At 35.6% G+C, this 25,095-nt stretch overlaps 1 protein-coding gene and 1 pseudogene across 1 annotated transcript; both read right to left on the bottom strand.

Moving 5' to 3' along the window:
- LOC138713024 (solute carrier family 35 member F6-like) overlaps positions 1-1,936 on the bottom strand; it is a 39,895-nt pseudogene extending 37,959 nt beyond the window's left edge.
- A 1,830-nt stretch (positions 1,937-3,766) lies between these two features.
- LOC138712967 (solute carrier family 35 member F6-like) lies at positions 3,767-23,809 on the bottom strand. Its single transcript, XM_069844652.1, has 5 exons — positions 23,577-23,809; positions 18,320-18,430; positions 16,255-16,413; positions 7,280-7,434; positions 3,767-3,963 (listed from the first exon to the last, which is right to left on the bottom strand). The coding sequence occupies exons 1-5, from the start codon at positions 23,662-23,664 to the stop codon at positions 3,817-3,819; spliced, it is 660 nt and encodes a 219-aa protein (XP_069700753.1). The 5' UTR covers positions 23,665-23,809; the 3' UTR covers positions 3,767-3,816.
- Between the last annotated feature and the right edge of the window lie 1,286 nt (positions 23,810-25,095).

The raw sequence follows: 25,095 nt of genomic DNA, 5'->3' as shown, positions 1-25,095 counted from the left end.
TCCAAGTAAATAACACAAACATTTACTAAATTTGAAATAAACTTAATAAACGAAGAAAACTCACTTTGGCAATGAGCTACGTAATTACCATAGCCTATCTACTTACATAAAAAGTTCAAAATAATGTCTATCACTGCTAGAGAATTAATAATGAAAGTACATTTGATAATTCAACTTGCACTTACTTCAGACTCAAAGTATTTATCGAGCCTGTGAAAACCAACACACATGCTATTAGAATTTGGTATGTTGACCATTTCATCTTTTATATCACAAATTAAAGTTAAAATAGTTCATGTTAATCAATGAGATTATTTTTAAATAACTTCATCAGAAGTAAGGCTATTCAGTAGTTCACAATCCAATATGCAGTGCACTACAGTCTGTTGTTTCTAACCCTTGTATTTATTTTATTCCACAATTGGGACATTTAGCTTGTTGTTCTATGCATCTAGCCGACATCTATGACTGACCACTAAGATCCAGAATACAAAACAAAAATTAACTCAAAAAAAGTATTATGCAAATATCATGAATATTTTTTCTGGGCTATTTTATAAACAACCTCAATATCTCGTAAGTGGAGGAAATTTTTATTGTAGCATTTCTTTTACCACAGGATAAGAAACATACTTCATAATTGATTACATCAAATGTACATAACTGTACAAAGCAATCCGGAGAATAAACTGAAAGGTTGATGTTAAAAAAAAATATTCCGAAGCATAAGATTTACTGTACTGCAAACTTTTAGACTCAGAACTATATGTGTAAAAGTAAAGAAATAGATTGTGCTCTCCATTTAATTTCTCTGTCGCTAATAAAAACAAAACAATAACTACAAAAATCTCAATCATAGAAACATCTGGATATCACTACATGTCAAAGCCACCTAGTCCATTTTTTTTAACAAAAAAAAAGCCGCCCTAAATAAGGGTTCGAATAGATCGGCCTACTAATCAATTCATAAAGAATAATCATTAAGGGGAGAGGATGGTATTTTTTTAAAACTATTTTCCTATTTGGTGTAAAATATTAATTTTTTGTATGTAGAGAGCTCATAGCTGTGGCAATTCAACCAAATAAAAATATTTTGAAAAAAATATATATATTATTTGGGGGCCCAAATTTGAAAAAAAAAATATCCAATGCAGGATTGTACTAAAACTGATATATCTAAACCGTTTCTAAAGATAGATTCAAACAGTTTTTTGCAATGTATTTGCAAAAGCATGTTCTACAAACTGTCTGTAACAAAATTTTGATATTAGTCCCTACGTTTGTAAAATAAACAATTAAAATTTAATAACAATTTTCTGATTTCCTTTCTTGCAAACAAACGGACGCATTTTTTAAATAAAATCAATTAACAAAATTCTGTTACAGACAAACGTTTCCTAATAGTCTAAAGAATGTGTGTTCTAAATTTCATGCATGTATCTTTAATACTTCAGAAATTATATCCATTTTTTATGGCAATGTATCGAAAAAAAAAATGAAGTTAATGGAAACCGATAAAAGTGGGCATGTGATTTAAAAATCCATAGCGCAGGAAGTTTAAAAATGACGTCTCAACATCTGATAAGGGCACAAACACCCACAAAATGTTATGCAATGCATTCCACACATATAAAAATATATTTTTTTTAAATTTAATTTACCGGAAACAACAATAAAAGTGGGCGAGTGATTTAAAAAATCCATAACGCAGGAAGTTTAAAAATGGGGACTCAACATCCGATAAGGGCACAAATACCCACAAAATGTTATGCTATGCATTCCACACATATCAGGGAGTATTTTAAAGATTTTTTTTTAATATACTCATTTTTCACTAAAAAATACCATCCTCTCCCCTTAAAACCAGTAGCTCTGCTTTCATTACACACCGAAGCACATTTTTACCACTTTCATGTGCTGCCTTCAGCCGGGTCATCGTCCAGCTTCGGACGAGAACTTTTCTGAATTCCTATACCCTTAGCCACCCATCTTAGTGCATTTCGCTGGTCGCGATGGTATTTTACTCTGAATTTCTTGGGTACCGGTACATTTGATGTTTTCACTACTACTCTCACAAACTACGTCTCGTAACTTTCGTAATTTTACTAGCAGATAAATGGTATTTTTATTCACTGTTAGCATTGTCTTTAAGCTACAGAACGAGATACTGCTCGCTTCCGTATCTCAAGTCGCACTGAAGCAATCGGTCCTAACTCATACCATAGGACAGTGCCAAGATCATAAAGACAGCCATTTTTTCCGCGTCCCCTCTCACATCTGGTTCAACAGGTTTACGTATTGTTAAGAACCGACATCTGTTCTCTACCCAACTGTAAGTAAATTATTAGCATAGCTCTTACAGTTTCTGTGCTGTAAGCATTTCAAATTTTGCAGGTTTTGGGACTTTCAAATCTTCATTATGTATTCCCTCACCGACATTCAGGCAATGACGTATTTCTAATTAAAAAAAATTGAATTGACGAGAAACTAAACCTAATCACAATATGTCGACAATTCTTATAATCTCACAAAGAAAGTTAACTTGGAGCTCTAATATCTCGGTGACAATAGACGTTTGGAAAACTACATCATAAATAAACATAAAATACTGCAAAATAAAAAGTATTTCCATTTACCCTTGTGTAAAATGAACAAAATTTTTTATGTTGTTTTGTGATTGCAAATTCACATACTTTCACAATAATTATTTCTTAAGTCATGAAATTATAATTTTCTATTTATGGCAATTATTTCACTAATTAATCACGCCCTTTTTTAATCCTTCCTTTTTACTATACAGTTCTGTGTTCTTGCATATCTCAAATAATTTCTCTGTCCTCTGAACCACATTTTGATTCATTGGAAAATATGACATCATTGCAAACCAATGTCGTTCTTTACCAACATGAGTCAGAGCAAAAAGCAATCTCTTCTCATCGGTGGTGATTCCACCATCAAGGATATGAGGATGATCCTATAGTTTAATTTCGTGCCTCTGAAGACAGAAAACATTTTAATTACAGATTTTGATTTTAAATGTGTCCCGACATAATAATTTTCTTAAAACTTCCACTTTCTGTCGTTTGTTGTAGCCACTGCACATCTCAGACCTTAGGAATACTTTCCGAGGAACCATCCAAATATCTTACAGCAAACGGTTTTTTTCTAGCAGTGAAGTTAAGGACAGGGGAGGGTGCGGAGGGCGGGGTATGTATCTATTTTAACATAAAATCCGTAATGTAGAAGTGACTAAGAACGTATTTTTTAATGAAAGATTGTAAAGTGTATATCTCACATTTTAATGAAAAACAAAATTTGATAACACAATCTCAAGGGAAAAAATGGTACTCTCTGCATCATAATCCACAGTTAATTCCCGATTTACCACGAAAATCGTCTGTAGCTGCATTTAGATTGGCAACAGGCCATGACTGTTTGGCCAAACACCTGCATAGAATTGGAATATATCAGTCCCCTAACTGCCCATTGTGCAACTCAAACCAAGAAATGGATTCGGAACACCTCAAAATCTGTGCTTCAGTGGCCGACCATGATAATATCTTTGAAAAATATTGGAGTGCAAGAGGTCAAATGACTTTGTTGTCAAACGCCTGGCATTAGAAAACAACAACAAACAACAATATTTTAGTGAAAGTAATTTGTATTCAAATTTCTAAATACTAGAGTTTGATTTAATTACTATAAATGTTTCTCTACTTTACGATGTTATGACTGAAAGAGTTACCAAATTTAAGAAAGAGCCTTTATTGTTAGTAAATCATAGACTACATTTATTTCAGACATATTATTTTATTCTCATTCTTCAGTGGAAGAGGCATTTTCCTGTGGCTTTGCGGCAGATTCTCTTCTGGCAGCTCTTTTTGCTTTGCAACAATTGAACAATGGCAAAAATGCATTATTGTACATTAATGTACCAAAGACCAAAAGTATAAATCCAGGAATCTGAAACATGCATGTGAAAGACTAGTAAATAGTACTAACGCCACACAAACGGTTTTGCATTAACTTACAAATAAATAATACAGCTTATAGGCCATCCAAGCAAAAGAGACTCAACAGAGTAAACTATTCTTTCATGTCTTGAGCAATAAGCCCTTATGGAGTGAAACCGGTACGTAGGTTCGAAATTTTCGCGATATTTAATCATAATATATATCGAATAATTTCGAGGGAAAAATTGTTCTGGGGCCGGGTATCGAACCCGGGACCTTTGGTTAAACATACCAACGCTCTCCCAACTGAGCTACCCGGGAACTCTACCCGACACCGAAGGAAAAACTGGATCGGTGTCGGGTAGAGTTCCCGGGTAGCTCAGTTGGGAGAGCATTGGTACGTTTAATCAAAGGTCCCGGGTTCGATACCCGGCCCCGGAGCAATTTTTCCCTCGAAATTATTCAAATTAACTTTACAGGGAGTTATACCTGAAAGCTTGATTTGCATAATACACGTCACTGTACGCAACAGAAAACCACAATTTAAGTCACACAGAGTTAGTGTGCACTCAATGTTGGTTGCTTGACGGTTGTCAGCCCACTTTGAGGTCTGTGGGTATAGAAGGAAAAATTGGATCGGTGTCGGGTAGAGTTCCCGGGTAGCTCAGTTGGGAGAGCATTGGTATGTTTAACCAAAGGTCCTGGGTTCGATACCCGGCCCCGGAACAATTTTTCCCTCGAAATTATTCAAATTAACTTTACAGGGAGTTATACCTGAAAGCTTGATTTGCATAATACACGTCACTGTACGCAACAGAAAACCACAATTTAAGTCACACAGAGTTAGTGTGCACTCAATGTTGGTTGCTTGACGGTTGTCAGCCCACTTTGAGGTCTGTGGGTATAGAAGGAAAAATTGGATCGGTGTCGGGTAGAGTTCCCGGGTAGCTCAGTTGGGAGAGCATTGGTATGTTTAACCAAAGGTCCTGGGTTCGATACACGGCCCCGGAACAATTTTTCCCTCGAAATTATTCAAATTAACTTTACAGGGAGTTATACCTGAAAGCTTGATTTGCATAATACACGTCACTGTACGCAACAGAAAACCACAATTTAAGTCACACAGAGTTAGTGTGCACTCAATGTTGGTTGCTTGACGGTTGTCAGCCCACTTTGAGGTCTGTGGGTATAGAAGGAAAAATTGGATCGGTGTCGGGTAGAGTTCCCGGCTAGCTCAGTTGGGAGAGCGTTGGTTTGTTTAACCAAAGGTCCCGGGTTCGATACCCAGCCGCGGAACAATTTTTCCCTCGAAATTATTCAAATTAACTTTACAGGGAGTTATTCCTGAAAGCTTGATTTGCATAATAGGCCTATATATCGTCCTCCTCTAGAAAACTAGCGAAAGTGACAAATTACTGAATCTGCACTTAAGGCTATGAATCGGTTAAAATAACGAAAAAAAAAAAAAAAAACATAAAAAAAATGGAAATTTTGATTTTAACTCTTCATTCTGATACTTTGTTCTTCATTCAGTTCACATTTCGCGCTGTTATGTATGAGAAAAATATGTGTGGTAGACCTGTATAAGAAGGAAGGATATCGATAGTATATAATATCATATACATGCTGTACTTTGATATTCATTTTCTCTGTTTTCCAATTTTCAACATTTTGTAACATTCAAAATGCTCTAACTCCCATTATGTTCCAGAGAACATGCACTTTCTTTGTTTAGCATTTCCTCTTCAAGCATGAAATAAATTGATGAAGGAAAAATTCAGAAATGACAGCAGAAAAAAAAAACAGAAATATACCGAGGAAACCTACAAAATCTTTCATTATATCTCTGCCAGTAAATGACTGTTAAATTTCAAGTGGCTTGTCAGAGTATTAGAAAGCATTACAACTTTTGCTATCTCTCTTCCCCCTTACTGCAAACTTTGATAGTGCACATAGGCAGGGATTTAATAAACGATCTGTACAACATTATCATTGTACCGATCATCAGAATCTAAAGTTGATAAATAATACTTTAGCTAGTGATGAAAAGCTCTACAAAACATATTGTGAACTGTTATTGCAAATTATCTTGAAGTCTGTCTTTCGTACTGCTCGGTACGGCGTATACTCATCAACGTAACGGCACGGCAAGGATGCCCCTCCCTCGGGTAATGTGATCTTTTCAGAAAACGTTGGTTCTTTCACTTCACGGCTCTCTACTGTAAAAGAACTTGGTTCAATACAGACATCATCTCACGACACTCCGGTTTTGAGAGGAGAACATGGTTTCGTAGCAGGTTTTAATTAACCTGTTAAGTTAACCTGTTAATGAGTAAGTATTTAAATATAATCGTTTGTACACTCCTCCTCTATCATCCGGGCTGGGGAGCGGCAATGGCAGAGTTACTACAGCTATTTTTATACATTATATAGGCCTACATGACTACACCTACAGCTGATATGTACATATTCTTATAACAATATTTTACAGGCTTATTATTTGAATTTACAATTATACACAATTCATATTCCTATCAATACTGCCATCATTGCTTGGTCCAAAATTAATTATTATTTCGTCAATGGCATCATCCATTCGGAATTATCTTCTTAGTCGTAGGTACTACTTTCTGAACAAGATAGAATTCTTAGATTGTATCCCGAATGACATGTTGATCAAGTCGTCCACTTAAACTTTACACAAGTCCTAATTCTGAAATGAAATAATATGTTTTGCAGACTATAACAAAATAATAACTTACAACAGTAATTCATTATGTCGCTCACAGTAAACACACACTATTATACATAACTTTTATAGCAATAATTTCTAAACATTACATACCTATTCTTTCCCGGAGTAATGTGAGGTTCATTCGGTTGTAATTCAGCATTATTATTAATTCTCTTCACGAAACTAATACTTTTGCCAGAGTATTTAGCCCCTCTCTCATATTCCTTATCAAGAGGTTCGAGCAAACATTTATTTTGTTTAATTTTTCCTCCTCGCAACACTTAATTATATTTGCGATAATTTCTCTTTCTCCGCTGTGGATAACAGCGTTACTTTTCTCCGTGTTGGTGTGATTTCACCATAATTACTACCCTGTGGTTGCTGCTCCATACTGGTACGCAGTGAAGTAAATAACTCTATGTTTCTTGACAAGAGATTATGATGCAGAGCATGCGCAAACAACTCAGTTGGCTCCACCCATGTTACGCGCTTCCTTCCCTCTGCCCCTCTGTCCCTGCTCAGAAAGTTCAAGATAACTTGCAATGACAGTATTAAACATTCGTGGAATTTCAATACATTTCAATAATATTACCTGTAGCCAATAGAATTTTTGCCATGTCACTGCTAGAGAAAAGAGATAAATAATCAACGTTCTCAGACTGTCAAGGACCATTCTCGTTGTTGCTGAAAACTCTTTAGTAACAGTGATGCCTGTAAAGTTGAAAAATGCCACGCTTATTATAAGACCTGCAAACACAGAATAATAAACTTGAATTAAAACCATTGCTTTCCAGGATAAGCTGTAAACTAACCATCAAACTGAAACATTAAACAGTTAATTCCCGATTTACCATTAAAATCGTCTGTAGCTGCATTTAGATTGGCAACAAGCCGTAATTGTTTGGCCAAACACCTGCATAGAGTTGGAATATATCAGTCCCCTAACTGCCCATTGTGCAACTCAAACCAAGAAATGGATTCGGAACACCTCAAAATCTGTGCTTCAGTGGCTGGCCATGATAATATCTTTGAAAAATATTGGAGTGCAAGAGGTCAAATGACTTCATTGTCAAATGTCTGGCATTAGAAAATAACAACAAACTGAAACGTTAAGCCATACATTACCAGTATAAAGTCTTGCTGTTTTTCCACTACATAATTATACAAGAAAGGCAAGAGACAGAATGAAGTTACCACATATAACATATATTATACTGCACATATTTCTCAAGTAGTTGCGTTGATTGCTTCTCCCTTTAGTTTCCCAATCAGTGCTGTCATAATCTTTCGGCAGGTGGGAACGAATGTTCAGTTGAATTTTGGTAAATACACAACAATACCCGTAGTACAGGACTGTACACGATTTGTACTCACTGAGCAGACTCGCGAATGGAACAGATTGCTTAGAACGCTCGGCTGCTGTACAGAAAAGGAGAGAGAGAGAGATTAAGAGATAAAAGAGGGGTTGGGAGTTTAGAGGCGACTGAAAATGTATATACATACTTACTTACTTACTTAGTGGCTTTTAAGAAACCCGGAGGTTCATTGCCGCCCTCACATAAGCCCGCCATCGGTTCCTATCCCAAGCAAGATTGATCCATTCTCTATCATCATATCCCACCTCCCTCAAATCCATTCTAATATTATCTTCTCATCTACGTCTCGGCCTACCTAAAGGTCTTTTTCCCAGCCTCCCATGAAAATGTATACACATACACAGAAAAAATAGCTTTTTCATATGGAGTTAGAATTAATTGATTTTTTTTATATTTATTTTGAGAGTATATTAATCCCTACATTATTTTTTAAATACATGAAATTTACTACAATTTATAGAGAAAAGTTATTTGTAGCAAATGAACATGAGAAAATACTGTTAAAACCAACAGAACTTTCCTTTGAAAATGGGAGTTACATATGAACATGAAAATATGTTTGTTGAAAAGTTACGAAACTTTGCACGTATTTAAAAAAATAAGTACCTATGAAGTATTGGTCCAAGATCAATTTTACCATACTGTAGAGTAATTGAAACTTTAGTGATAAACTATAATGTCAATTATGGTTAATTACCTGCATATTAATACGTGGTTTTATGTTATTTGCAGCTGAAAGGAAAAGTACTGATGTTGAAAACTTACGAAACTTAGCCTGTATTAAAAAAAATAAGTATGAAATATTGGTCCAAGATCAATTTTATCGTATTGTAACTGAAACTTCAATGATAAATATAGTGTAATTTCTGTTATTTACCAGCATATCAATATGTGGTTTTATGCTATTTATTTGTATTACTCTGTGAAAAGATTTATTAAATCTACATACTTAGACTTCAACAAACAAAATTTGATAACACAATCTCAAGGGAAAAAATGGAACTCTCTGCATCAAAATCCACAGTTAATTCCCGATTTACCACGAAAATCGTCTGTAGCTGCATTTAGATTGGCAACAGGCCATGACTGTTTGGCCAAACACCTGCATAGAATTGGAATATATCAGTCCCCTAACTGCCCATTGTGCAAGAAATGGATTCGGAACACCTCAAAATCTGTGCTTCAGTGGCTGGCCATGATAATATCTTTGAAAAATATTGGAGTGCAAGAGGTCAAATGACTTTATTGTCAAATGTCTGGCATTAGAAAACAACAACAAACTGAAACATTAAGCCATACATTACCAGTATAAAGTCTTGCTGTTTTTCCACTACATAATTATACAAGAAAGGCAAGAGACAGAATGAAGTTACCACATATAACATATATTATATTGCACATATTTCTCAAGTAGTTGCGTTGACTGCTTCTCCCTTTAGTTTCCCAATCAGCGCTGTCATAATCTTTCAGCAGGTGAGAACGAGTGTTCAGTTGCATTTTGGTAAATACACAACAATACCCGTAGTACAGGACTGTACACGATTTGTACTCACTGAGCAGACTCGCGAATGGAACAGATTGCTTAGAACGCTCGGCTGCTGTATGGAAAAGGAGAGAGAGGTAAAAGGGATTAGGAGTTTACAGGAGACTGATAATGTATATACATACCCAGAAAGAAAATATCTTTTTCATATGGAGTTAGATTGATTGATTTTCTTTATATCTATTTTGAGAGTACATTAATCCCTACATTCTTTTTTTTAATACATGAAATTAAAGAAAAATTTACTACACTCATTAGAGAAAAGTTATTTGTAGCAAATGAACATGAGCAAACACTGTAAAAACCAAGAGAATCTTACACTATGGTTCGTGTCTTTCCTTTGAAAATGGGACTTATGAACATGAAAATATGTTTGTTGAAAAGTTACGAAACATAGCCTGTATTAAAAAAAATAAGTATGAAGTATTGGTCCAAGACCAATTTTATCATACTATAATCGAAACTTCAGTAATAATATAAACCAGTGGCATGTGCAGTAAATGCTGCAAACTAAGTTCATTAGTCGTTCAAATAAAAATTTTTCAGATTTATTTTCAATGAAAAATACCAGACATTTTGAAAGTTATTTGCTTCCATAATAATGAAACATACTCCCTCTGAATGGTTTTCATGTCCAATACTTTTTCTTGAACCTACGTATCCTATGTCTCTTGAGTTTCAACGCGAAAATGCAAGTAACAATGAAAGGGCGATCAGTGGGTTTTTCATGTGGGAATAAAGCAATAGCTATTTCAGGTCATGGTGGATTGTAAAAGTCAGGTTTGCTATGCTTTCGAACAATAGACACAGCATTTTGGTGCCGGTAACAATGAAAGGGCGATCAGTGGGTTTTTCATGTGGGAATAAAGCAATAGCTATTTCAGGTCATGGTGGATTGTAAAAGTCAGGTTTGCTATGCTTTCGAACAATAGACACAGCATTTTGGTATAGCTGCTGCATGTAGAGATTGAAATGTAGAGGATAAAATCATTTTATCCTGCTGAGAGATCTTGCTGAAATGATCGGGAGGCTACAAAATTTTGTAGATCTCTTATTTTATCAGTAAGTAATACCGTCTTTCCTTAGGAACTGTAATTTTTGCGCTCTCTCGAGCCAATACTGAAGAGAATGACGCATATAAATATCTACACCACACCGCCATTAAGTATATGAAAAAAACCCAACCCCACTTGATTAATAACTATAAAAATATTTGATTTTTAATAACAATATTATTATCTTACGTAAGTTTTATATATATAATATCCGCCACTCAGTAAATTATAAAAATGAAGATCTAATTTAACACATACTCTATATCTACTTACGTAACCCCAAAACGTTTCACTTTCATATCATCAGTATAGCATTAATATGTATAATTAACGAAAAATAATCACATCATGGCATTAACTATAATGAAATTTCATTGCTAATGGTAATAATGTAATCAAACCACTTGAAGTTTTGTAGATTTCAATATCCAATATACAGCTGTACTCAGAAAATTACAGAATCAGACCTGTAAATTAGCGAGTCTTCAAGTTTTTAATAACCAATTGAATTTTAACTCTAAATATGTCAGCAATCCTGCAGGTCATGGCCTTCGTGTAATACCTATTGTTTATTGTAGTGTGTGTTTTGTTTTATTCTGAAATCACGGCCGAGCAGCAATGCAATTAGTTCTCAAAACTGAAGAAAGATGGATTTTTGAAAATAGGAAAATAATGTAGGAAAATTGATATTTTACTGAAAACTACTATTTTTCTGAAAAAACGTTGGGTTCCAAGCTTCAAAATGGGGGGGTCATTTATTAAAATCCGTCCAGCCGTTTTCCCGTAATTTCCATCACCAATTCAAATTATATATATATATATATATATATATATATATATATATATATAGATGGTTATTTACCAGCATATCAATACGCAGTTTTATGTTATTTGCAGCTGAAAGGAAAAAGTACTGATCTCAACGAAACATACTCGATGCCTGCTGAACATGTGACTATACAAACATTTACAACCTACCCCAGGGAATAGAGATAGTTTCAACTCATCAACGTTTCTCTTGCAATCTTCGCCAACAAAATCATCATACACAGCTTTATGTATAGTGTCGTAGTGGCGCATTATATTATATTTTCGTCTTCCTTTTATAATTTTTGACATATAAGACACTGAGAATGTTCTCCAGCTGCTACAAAACAATAACAGCTTTCCCATGACATATGAAAAGAACGCCCACATTGAAGGATTCTGAACAGTTAACTAGAGCATCTCATTCCTTCTCCTCCACCACAACGATACCACACCTACTCTGCGCTAGCAAGTCATTTCTTCAACTCACCCCTTCAATGAGCACCGCTTGAACAGAGTAGCTATAGTACACACCTCAGTTCTAGTTTGATTGTAGTTAATTGAATATAGTTTATTTCTCTCATTTCTTATGTGGCAGTAGTCAACAAATATTCATTCAGGAAATATAATTTTATTATACAGGGTGTTTAAAAAATACGGGGCATAATTTCAGATATGCATTTCCCACATGTAGACAATCAAAATAGTTCATTACAACGTATGTCCGGAAATGCTTCATTTCCGAGTTATGGCCTTCTCAACATTGAAATTCACCGGAACGTTTTTCTTTCCGCAGGTCGTTGTCATTACACAAGATGTTCAAAATGTTCACCTCCTGCTTGAATACAGACCTCACATCGATGTATCATTGACCTGCGAACACGATCCCAAACTCCAGGAGTATTGCGTATGTCCTTAGAACATGCCACAATTCGATTCTGAAGGGATTCCAAATCAGGCACTGGAGACGAATAAACCAATGATTTTAAATGGCCCCACAAGTAGAAATCGAGAGGATTCAGATCAGGTGAGCGTGGAGGCCAAGCAATTGGGCCACCTCTACCTATCCATCGATCAGGAAACCTTCGATCCAAGTAGCGGCGAGCCGTATGACTGAAGTGTGCAGGAGCGCCATCATGCAAGAAGTGAATGTGTTGACGATTGATCAGTGGAGTGTCTTCTAAAATATGAGGTATGGTGTTTTCCACGAAGTTTGTGTATGCCTGCCCCGTAAGTCTGTTTACAAGTACATGGGGTCCAACTAATCGATCACCAATGATACCGGCCCACATGTTGAGGGAGAACCGCACCTGGTGATGAGATGGAACAGTTGCACGTGGGTTTTCATATACCCATACATGCTGATTGTGGAAATTTGTTATGCCATCTCGTGTGAACTGTGCTTCATCTGTAAATAATACTAAGGCAGGAAAGTTCGGATTTACACCACACTGCTGCAAGAACCACTGACAGAACCTAAATCGTGCAGGGTAATCTGCTGGTGACAGGGCCTGTACACGTTGCAAATGATAAGGATACAATTGATACTCTTTCAACAGTCTCCAGACAGTTGTATGAGGAACATTGACTTGCAACACTACCCTTCATGTGCTAATAGGAGTCATGTTCACAGCCTCCAGAATCTCCTCCTGTACTTCTGGAATTGTAGATCTTGGTCGTCCCCTTCCCAAAACAGGAGAGTTAAATTTTCCATACTCGCACAGACGGTAATGGAGACGTACAAATGTCTTCCGATCTGGACATTGTCGCTGTGGGTACCTCTCCTGGTACAAACGACGAGCCAGCACAGCATTGCCGTCCGCCTTACCGTACATGAAGTGTATCTCTGCCAGCTCTTGATTTGAATACATGTCGCATAGTCTAACGCCTACACAACACTGAACGTAACCTTCGCCTCGGAATGAACTGTCAGAGTGCCCTCTTAATGTCTCCTTTGACGGCAATGACCTGCGGAAAGAAAAACGTTCTGGTGAATTTCAATGCTGTGAAGGCCATAACTCGGAAATAAAGCATTTCCAGACACATGTTGTAATGAACTATTTTGATTGTCTACATGTGGGAAATACATACCTGAAATTATGCCCCGTATTTTTTAAAGACTCTGTATACAATACGTAAAAAATAAGAAATTATGTAGCAAAACAAGGCAGAAATTTACAAGATATTTAGCTGACAGATTTAAAAAAATACTAGTTCTTTGAATGCTTCTCAAACATATTTGGCTCTATGGATGTTCATTATGGGGATTGGCTTCTCTAAGTCAAATTAAGCGTATTCAAACATTCCAAAATCGGGCACTAAGGATAATCACTGGAGCACCATGGTACATCAGAAATGAAACACTTCATTCAGATCTAGACCTAGCCAAAATAGAGACTGTACTTCATTCTTCCTATACACGATTATATGCAACATTGTCAACACATTCTAACAGCTTAATCAATCAGATTCCTCGGAACCTGCCCCCTGCACGGATTGATCATCGCCTCAAGAGAAAAAGACACACTGATTTGTTGATGCTTTGAGGAACGTTAATGGACGTCACCCTCTCCACAAGTCTCATATTGTTAAAATGTTAATTATTTGAGCACAATTGATAGTACCAATGTACAAAAATTGTCAAATAAATTAAAAAAAAAAACTAGTTCTTTGAATGATTTAGTCTCTGAGAAATATAGTACAATAGACAGAGTAAAGTTGTAGCATTCTCTTTCATCTTATCAATTCAGCATTTCTTTGGTTCTTCCACAGGTCTCTTCCTTCTGATCCTGCATTGCAACAATTAATGCACTGTAGTCTTTTAAAGTGAATAATGGTACTGTAACTTTCTTTATATAACTTATTTAATTCTGAATTATATCTTATCCTCCATTTGCCATTGTCACTGGTGGGAGTCACGAATTCTTCTCAATATTCTCATATCAAAAGGGTAGGCCTACATGGTATTTGCATGAAGATACAGTGAAGGAGAAGTGTGACAAACAACAAAAGAAAATGTACAGTTTTTTAATCAAATGGTCTGAATTAACGAGATTTTACTGCACAACAGGAAAACGTTTTCCCTTACTTACTTACAAATGTCTTCTAAGGAAACTGGAGGAGGTTCATTGCCACCCTCACATAAGCCTGCCATCGGTCCCTATCCTGAGCAAGATTAATCCAGTCCCTACCATCATATCCCACCTCCCTCAAATCCATTTTAATATTATCCTCCCATCTACGTCTCGGCCTCCCCAAAGGTCTTTTTCCCTCAGGTATAACACTCAATACACATTTCTGAATTCACCCATACATGCTACATGCCCTGCCCATCTCAAACGTCTGGATTAAATGTTCCTAATTATGTCAGGTGAAGAATACAATGCGTGCAGTTCTGCGTTGTGTAACTTTCTCCATTCTCCTGTAACTTCATCCCTCTTAGCCCCAAATATTTTCCTAAGTACCTTATTTTCGAACACCCTTAACCTATGTTCCCCTCTCAAAGTGAGAGTCCAAGCTTCACAACCATACAGAACAACCGATAATATAACTGTTTTATAAATTCCAACTTTCAGCTTTTTCGATAGCAGACTGGATGATAAAAACGTCTCAACCGAATAATAACAGACATTTCCCATATTTCTTCTGAGTTTAATTTCCTCTCGAGTGTCATTTTTATTAAATGTTTTCATTATATTGATTTATTTAATGTATAAGATGAGACTGGGGAAAATATGAAGAATATGTTGTTGTTGTTTTCTAATGCCAGGCGTTTGACAATAAAGTCATTTGACCTCTTGCACTCCAATATTTTTCAAAGATATTATCATGACCAGCCACTGAAGCACAGATTTTGAGGTGTTCCGAATCCATTTCTTGGTTTGAGTTGCACAATGGGCAGTTAGGGGACTGATATATTCCAATTCGATGCAGGTGTTTGGCCAAACAATCATGGTCTGTTGCCAATCTAAATGTAGCTACAGACGATTTTCGTGGTAAATCGGGAATTAACTGTGGATTTTGATGCAGGGAGTTCCATTTTTTCCCTTGGGATTGAGTTATCAAATTTTGTTTGTTGAAGTCTAAGTATGTAGATTTAATAAATCTCTTCACAGAGTAATACGTAGATTTAGTAACAGGTCTGTAAGTAGCAGTGCTGCCCTTCTTTGCTAAAGCATCCGCATTCTCGTTTCCCAGGATTCCACAATGGGATGGTATCCATTAGAATACAATTCTTTTATTGAGTGATATTAATTGAGAGAGCATTTTAGTTATTTCTGCTGTTTGAGATGAAGGTGTGTATTTAGAGACGATTGATAGAATAGCTGCTTTGGAGTCTGACAATATAACTCATTACTGGTGGAATCAAAACAGCTCCAATAGATTCTATGAGATTCCTCACTAATATTAACAGCATCAAAATGACAATAGAAGAAAAAGCACTGATTCAATATGAAAAACTTATCAGATTACCAGGAAACAATTGGCATTCATACAGTCCTCTCTGTAGATTGAAAACTCAAAAAAGTTTCATATCCATTGTTCAAGAATTAAAACAGAAAATCATTATCCCGAATTTAAAAGAAAACTTACAAATTAAACCAAACCTTTTAACTCTATTAAATATAGAATATAATCTAAATTTAACAGAAGAAATACTGAAATCAGAAGTAAACACTGAAATACTGAAACAATTGTCTTTAGAGATAATTAATATTAGGTACCCTCCACAAAACTGGCTTCATTTATATGAAGAATATTTCCTATTAAATTTCTCTCAAAATACCTATAAGAGGAACGATGAGCAAAAGATTATTCTTGATTTGCACACATGCACCAACAACATCCTCCATAGTGCCTCGAGAGTTGTCACTAAACGGTTTTGGTACTTTGATGAAATTGAATGGTATCAAAAGCAAGCCCAACATAATGACTCCAAACATACCTGAAAATAAAATGTACACATAAATCCTAAAAAATTATGTAATAATATCAAAGTATAATATTAACTGATTATCTTATAATATGAACACAAATCTAAAGCAGAAATATTTTAAGGAACTGCTCTTCGTACATTCACTCTGTGTAACTGTTAATCACCATTCACAATCTTAAATAAGACTGAACTTGAAAATAAACTGCACAGTATTTATCACCATCACTTACAATACATGTGTTATTTTGAAACTGTATGCTGCTTTGAGAAGTAAATTGGATCAATTTCTGTACCAGTATCTCACAGAACACTTCAGTGCCAAAATAGACTTAACATTTTAAAATAGGTAGCTGATATAATAACTCGATTCTTATTGTTTTAAGGGGCTGGTATACCTTTTTGGATTAAAAAATTTCATTTTTCAGTTTATTTTTTCTTTTTATAGAATGTAATTTCTCTTCAATGTGGTGAAAGAATTTTTTAATTATCCCCATTACTTCAAAAGATACATCTTTAAATGTCCATGCGTTAATTTCGATGTAAGTCCAAGTCTCTCATCTTTATCGCTTGTTTTCCGTAACTTTAAATTTTTTCAGATATTATCAGTCCCCTAACTGCCCATTGTGCAACTCAAACCAAGAAATGGATTTGGAACACCTCAAAATCTGTGCTTCAGTGGCTGACCATGATAATATCTTTGAAAAATATTGGAGTGCAAGAGGTCAAATGACTTTATTGTCAAGCGCCTGGCATTAGAAAACAACAACAACAATTTTTTCATATGGTTTTCATCCTAACTCAGAAACTATTACAGATATTTCCATGAATTTTTTTATGCTAGTGTATTTTATCCATATGAACAACATACTCTATTATCTTTGTTACAAGTAATTCAGTTTTTGAAAAATAATTAGGTATGAAGAATTTTTAAAAAATTTAATATTGAAGGTAAAAATTAAGAAAAATATATTTCCTGAAGGAATAAGTAAAAGATCCTAGACTATGTTGTTGATTGAGGTCTTTAAAACGTTTCAGTAAAAGAATCATTCTGATATCTAATTAACTGTAGATTTTACTTTGCAAATGCTTTACACTTGTAAAAAAATATGCAAATTTGATATTATTTTTACAGGTAATTATTAGCTATTTTAATATTCTGAATAGTGTTTTACAAAGTGTAATGTATATTAAGCATGACAAGTTTTATTATTTTAATGTACCGAAGTACATATGAAGTTTCCATGCAGGTATTCTGCGTCATCGTATGATGAAAGAGTAGTGGATCGGATCCCGGCCAATCAGTCACTCATATGAGCATACCTCCGCAGATATGTGGACATTGTCCTACGTTCATAGACATCTATGACGTAGTGCAGAGGGCAGGCCACTAGAGGGAATCCAAGAGGTGGAACTTAAACTGGGACGATTCGATCCGACACCAGAATGGGAATCCGGTGTGGCTTAGTGGATAAACCATTAGCATGTAGAGCTGAAAACCCAGGTTCAAATTCCGGTGCTGGAGAGGATTTTTCTCTGTTCCACTACTCTTTCATCTTATGAAAAGTTTTGTTCATTTAGCTTTTATAGTACCGTAGCCTAACTATAAAAAAATTAATTTCATTAAATTTTTGCAGGCTGAAGGTGTACCTCCCCCCTTTAGTAAGTATCCCATTCTGAAACACTCATAATAAAGACACCTTTCTATTTATTACTTCATAAGCTAAACACTTTCCTAATATCCAGTAAGTACGAGAAGTTAAAGCAGAAAGGTCAAGGTTTCAATTGCTTTTCTTTAGTGTCCCAATCAACACAAGAAAAGTTATCTACCAGTAAATGACAAATTCTTTCAAATCAATTCCTGCTAGTAAGAAGACAAGAAGTAATAAGTAATGGGAATAGAAAGAGACTAATTCACCTTCATAACCTACAGCTTCAAGAGCAGGAATGTCTAATCCTCCAACATATTTATCTTCGAGCACGAACTGAGCTGCAGCAACAGTTTGTGCAGCAAAAATCAGACAATCACCTGCAAACCGAAATTTGAAGTCGTATCATTTACTCAAAACTGAAGGAAATCTGTAAATGTAACATGCAAACTCAACTGTAATGAATTTTCTTTTGATTTATGATCAAATACACACTAAGCATACTCTTTTGTTATTACATCCATTAGATATAATACGGACAAACATAAATTAATCAACATCAACCATACAAGTTTTAGGCCATATGGCCTATTACGATCTCATAATCAAGATCTGGATCTTTTTCTATAGGGTTGTTAGTGAAGCATAGTTTTTGGGATTCTATGGAATCTCATACATCACAAATGGCTCATCCAGTTGTTCTGATATTTCTGTATGAAATGGAGTACTGGTTCCAGACCGAGTTCTTCCATTACTGGTACTTCTTTGTTGCGTTTATGGTCCCATTTTGTATATCCCACTGTTCTTCGGATCAATCTCATTTCATTAGTTGTTATTCTGCTTTCATCCATCCACCTTAGGCCCATGCCTCACTACCATAACAGAGTAAAAGTCTTGTCAATGTTTGGTAGAGTGGTATTCTAGTGCTTTTCTGTACCAAGAAAGATTTTCATTACCCTATTGATTATTCCCATAGTTTTGGAATATTTTAGAATTTTGCTCATTATATCCAAATCATCATCAAATGTTAATTTGTAGCCAAGATATGTAAAATCATTTACTTACTTACAAATGCCTTTTAAGGAACCCGCAAGGTTCATTGCCGCCCTCACATAAGTCCGCCATCGGTTCCTATCCTGTGCAAGATTAATCCAGTCTCTATCATCACATCCCACCTCCCTCAAATCCATTTTAATATTATCCTCCCATCTACGTCTCGGCCTCCCCAAAGGTCTTTTTCCCGCTGGTCTCCCAACTAATACTCTTTATGCATTCCTGGGTTCGCCCATACGTGCTACATGCCCTGCCCATCACAAACGTCTGGATTTAATGTTCCTAATTATGTCAGGTGAAGAATACAATGCGTGCAGGTCTGGGTTGTGTAACTTTCTCCATTCTCCTGTAACTTCATCTCTCTTAGCCCCAAATATTTTCCTAAGAACCTTATTCTCAAACACCCTTAATCTCTGTTCCTCTCTCAAAGTGAGAGTCCAAGTTTCATAACCATACAGAACAACTGGTAATATACTGTAACTGTTTTATAAATTCTAACTTTCAGATTTTTTGACAGCAGACTAGATGACAAAAGCTTCTCAACCGAATAATAACACGCATTTCCCATATTTATTCTGTGTTTAATTTCCTCCCGAGTGTCATTCATATTTGTTACTGTTGCTCCAAGATATTTGAATTTTTCCACCTCTTCGAAAGATAAATCTCCAATTTTTATGTTTCCATTTCGTAGAATATTCTGGTCATGAGACATAACCATATACTTTGTCTTTTCGGGATTTAGTTCCAAACCTATCTCTTTACTTGCTTCAAGTAAAATTCCCGTATTTTCCCTAATCGTTTGTGGATTATCTCCTAACATATTCACGTCATCCGCATAGACAAGAAGCTGATGTAACCCGTTCAATTCCAAACCCTCTCTGTTATCCTGAACTCTCCTAATGGCATATTCATTTACTCTTTAAAATGTTATCTTCTAAACGTATTTTAATAGGAACAGGGTATTTTCCTCAGAAGGCCATAACTCTTGTTTTCTCTATATTTATTTCCATGTTATGTATTTGGTACTTACTTACTTACAAATGGCTTTTAAGGAACCCGAAGGTTCATTGCCGCCCTCACATAAGCCCGCCAGCGGTCCCTATCCTGTGCAAGATTAATCCAGTCTCTATCATCATACCCCACCTCCCTGAAATCCATTTTAATATTATCCTCCCATCTACGTCTCGGCCTCCCTAAAGGTCTTTTTCCCTCCGGTCTCCCAACTAACACTCTATATGCATTTCTGGATTCGCCCATATGTGCTACTTGCCCTGCCCATCTCAAACGTCTGGATTTAATGTTCCTAATTATGTCAGGTGAAGAATACAATGCGTGCAGTTCTGTGTTATGTAACTTTCTCCATTCTCCTGTAACTTCATCCCACTTAGCCCCAAATATTTTCCTAAGCACCTTATTCTCAAACACCCTTAACCTATGTTCCTCTCTCAGAGTGAGAGTCCAAGTTTCACAACCATACAGAAGAACTGGTAATATAACTGTTTTATAAATTCTAACTTTCAGATTTTTGGACAGCAGACTGGATGATAAGAACTTCTCAACCGAATAATAACACGCATTTCCATATTTATTCTGCGTTTAATTTCCTCCCGAGTGTCATTTATATTTGTTACTGTTGTATTTGATAGTACTGGTATATAACCATTACTTTATGATGTAGAGGAAATTCCACATTAGTTGGAATCCCGCATCTCTACTTGTCTGGGCTAGCAATTCACTGGGCATATTTTATTTTTACTTGCTTTCAAATCTCATAACAAGCCTCATAAATTAACTAATAACTTAATACATAGCCATGACACAAAAACAAAAAAAAATCTGACTACTGGTACCACTTCAAAGCTTCAAAAAATTATTGCTGACAAGGATGCACATGAAGATAGCTTAAATGAAGATAGCTCTTGTTCTCATGTAGTAGATTTACTGCAGGTACAGGGCTCCAATCAGGAGAATGCGTGCGACAGAGGAGAGGTGTACAGGGGGATCTATCGCTTGCAGGTGGATTCTAGATTTGTAACTGGCTGGCGATAAGACGAGCCTCTCAACCACATTAGACTTCAAAACATAGCCCTTGTCTTGTTTAATAGTACACTGCATTACGATTTAGTACCCAATAGTTGCTTTCTTAGTAAGTAGAGCATAGTGTGATGTCACACCTCGCCTTTAGTGATGTTCAGACATGTTCTGATTGGAGCACAGTAAAATACCTAACTATTTATTCACAAATAAAGATGAATAAAAGCAAATGTCCGTGCCTATCATTATTCCAATTTCAACTCTTAGTAGCAATGTCAGCTGCTTGTCTATGCAGATGACGTCAATATGTTAGGTGAAAATCCACAAACAATTAGGGAAAACGCGGGAATTTTACTGGAAGCAAGTAGAGATAGGTTTGGAAGTAAATCTCGAAAAGACAAAGTATATGATTATGTCTCGTGACCAGAATATTGTACGAAATGGAAATATAAAAATTGGAAATTTATCTTTTGAAGAGGTGGAGAAGTTCAAACATCTTGGAGCAACAGTAACAAATATAAATGATATTCGGGAGGAAATTAAACACAGAACAAATATGGGAAATGCCTGTTATTATTCGGTTGAGAAGCTTTTATCATCCAGTCTGCTGTCAAAAAATCTGAAAGTTAGAATTTATAAAACAGTTATATTACCGGTTGTTCTTTATGGTTGTGAAACTTGGACTCTCACTTTGAGAGAGGAACATAGGCTAAGGGTGTTTGAAAATAAGGTGCTTAGGAAAATATTTGGGGCTAAGAGGGATGAAGTTACAGGAGAATGGAGAAAGTTACATAACACAGAACTGCATGCATTGTATTCTTCACCTGATATAATTAGGAACATTAAATCCAGACGTTTGAGATGGGCAGGGCATGTAGCACGTATGGGCGAATCCAGAAATGCATATAAAGTGTTAGTTAGGAGACCAGAGGGAAAAAGACCTTTAGGGAGGCCGAGACGTAGATGGGAAGATAATATTAAAATGGATTTGAGGGAGGTGGGATATGATAGAGAATGGATTAATCTTGCTCAGGATAGGGACCAATGGCGGGCTTATGTGAGGGCGGCAATGAACCTCCGGGTTCCTTAAAACCAGTAAGTAAGTAGCAATGTCATCCTGATATTTGTTGTAGAGACCTCTAATGGAGGGGAAAACATTGATTGATAATCTCGCCTGTCCATGACATGAATAGGCTTACTGAAGCCTCCAATTTACTGTTAATTCTACAAGAAGTAGAAATGGAAAATTGGTACTAATAAGCAGAGATCAAAGAAAGATCAATGCCTTAGTTGCCTATTGCTAGACACTAGAAACCAACGTATCAGTATTAATCATGTTTTACCAACAAATGTTTCCTTTAAATACCGTTAAGGGGAGAGGATGGTATTTTTTGGTGAAAAATGACTAAATAAAAAAAAAAATCTTTAAAATACCCTGTGATACGTGTGGAATGCATAGCATAATATTTTGTGGGTATTTGTGACCTTATGAGATGCTGAGACGCCATTTTTAAAGTTCCTGCGTTATGGATTATTAAATCACTCGCTCCCTTTTATTGTTGTTTCCGGTAAATTGAATTTTCCAAAAAAGAAAAAATTTTTTTCTTTAAAATACTCTTTGATATGTGTGGAATGCATTGCATAACATTTCGTGGGTATTTGTGCCCTTATCGGATGTTGAGACGCCATTTTTAAACTTCCTGTGCTATGAATTTTTAAATCACTCACCCCCTTTTATCGGTTTACGGTAACTTCATATTTTTGCTACATTGCCAGACAAAAATGGATATAACTTCTGAACTATTAAAGATACATGCATGAAATTTAGAACACACATTCTTTAGACTATTAGGAAACTTTTCTCCATAACAGAATTTTGTTAGTTGATTTCATTTTAAAACTATGTCCGTTCGTTTGCAAGAAAGGAAATCAGAAAAGTGTTATTAAATTTTAATTCTTTATTTTACAAACGTAGAGACTAATATAAAAATTCTGTTACAAACAGTTTGTAGAGCATGCTTTTGCAAGCACCTTGCAAAAATTGGATGAAACTACCTTTAAAAATGGTTTAGATATATCGCTTTTAGTAAAATCCTGCATTGGGTATATATATTTTTTTTTTCAAATTTGGGCCCCCAAATAATTTTTTTTTCCAAAATATTTATTTTTGGTTGAGTTGCTACAGCTATGAGCTCTCTATAAACAAAAAATTAATATTTTACACCAAATAGGAAAAAAGTTTAAAAAAATACCATCCTGTCCCCTTAACGCAATTGTTTGGAATTAGGGTTTTGGATCATTAATCCAGTGGTTCCCAAAACCGAGTATGGTACCCACAAGGTTATAGTAGCCGAGAACAGTTTGTATTTTTAAAGATTCATGTAATTTTATGTTATACGTAATACTTTAGAGTGCAACTATACTTAATAAAATACATACCTATAATGACATCTCGGACAGCACGGGATGAATGTTCAGCCTCATTCTCTGTACTATTATTCGATGAAGTCAATAAATGTTCAGACATACCAATTAGAACAAGTCCGGCAATTAATGCAAGTATGCCCACACATTCTACAAGTGTTAGTTTGCGTTGTAAGAATATCAGAGACAATATAACTACAAATATGATTACTGCTCCTGTAAAAAAGGAACATCTATGTATACTCGCATTTTCCATTCAAAATTTATTAAAATAAATATTTTTACAAGAATTTGTGATGTAGACAGCAAGAGTTCAGAGTAGCATATAGTAACTGTTCCTTACTATAAAATAATATTCTTTTTTACTAGTGGCTCAGGTATTTGACTGTTCGTTACTTGCCCAAAATATCGAATATAAAAGAGCAGCACTTAAAATTATCTTCGGAATATGTATGATAATAACTTTCTTGAGTTAAATATTAACGTACCTTGTTAACATGTTTCGACCTATTTTCGGTCATTTTCGGAACTGGTCGTTGTTGGTCTTGGCGCCTCTTGTTTCCTGTGAGGGTGCATTCGTAGTGTAGAGTCAAAGAGTGTATATGTTTTGAAATTGAGTTGTGTGTTGAGACTATCGTTGGGGTGTGTTTTCGTGTGTCTGTATATTTCATATTGTTCTAATGTGTTGAGTTTCTGGCTTTTTGGTTGGATGTGCAGTATTTCCATGTCTGTGTTGATGTCTCTGTAGGTGTGGTTGGAATTTGTGTAGTGTTCTGCATATGTGGAAGTGTTTTGTAATTTTGTTATTGCTGTGATGTGTTCTTTGTAACGTGTTTGAAATGATCTGCCTGTCTGTCCTATGTAGAAGTTGTTGCAGGTGTTACATTTGAGTTTGTATACGCCTGTGTGGTTGTATTTGTCTGTATTCGCATACAGAACAAATAACACTCTACAAAAACATCTCAACACACAAACAAACAAATACAACCACACAGACGTAGACAAACTCAAATGTAACACCTACCCTGTACAACAACTTCTACATAGGACAGACAGGCAGATCATTTCAAACACCTTACAAAGAACACATCACAGCCATAACAAAATTACAAAACACCTCCAAATATGCAGAACACATCACAAATGCCAACCACACCTACAGAGACATCAACACAGACATGGAAATACTGCACATCCAATCAAAAAGCCAGAAACTTAACACACTAGAACAATATGAAATATACAGACACACGAAAACACACCCCAACGATATTCTCAACACACAACTCAATTTCAAAAAACATACACTCTTTGACTCTACACTACGAACGCACCCACACAGGAAACAAGAAGCGCCAAGACCAACAACGACCAGTTCCGAAGATGACCGAAAATAGATCGAAACATGTTAACAAGGTACGTCAATATTTAACACAAGAAAGTTCTTATCATACATATTACGAAGTGATACAGTGTTAAAAGTTGTGTAATCAAGATGTATTAAAATTATCATTTTCTGAATATGCATGCCATT

The sequence above is a fragment of the Periplaneta americana genome, chromosome 14 (assembly GCF_040183065.1).
Source record: "Periplaneta americana isolate PAMFEO1 chromosome 14, P.americana_PAMFEO1_priV1, whole genome shotgun sequence".
NCBI lineage: Eukaryota > Metazoa > Arthropoda > Insecta > Blattodea > Blattidae > Periplaneta > Periplaneta americana.
The sequence above is the reverse complement of the archived record's forward strand: the minus strand, read 5'-3'. Positions and strand labels throughout refer to the sequence as shown.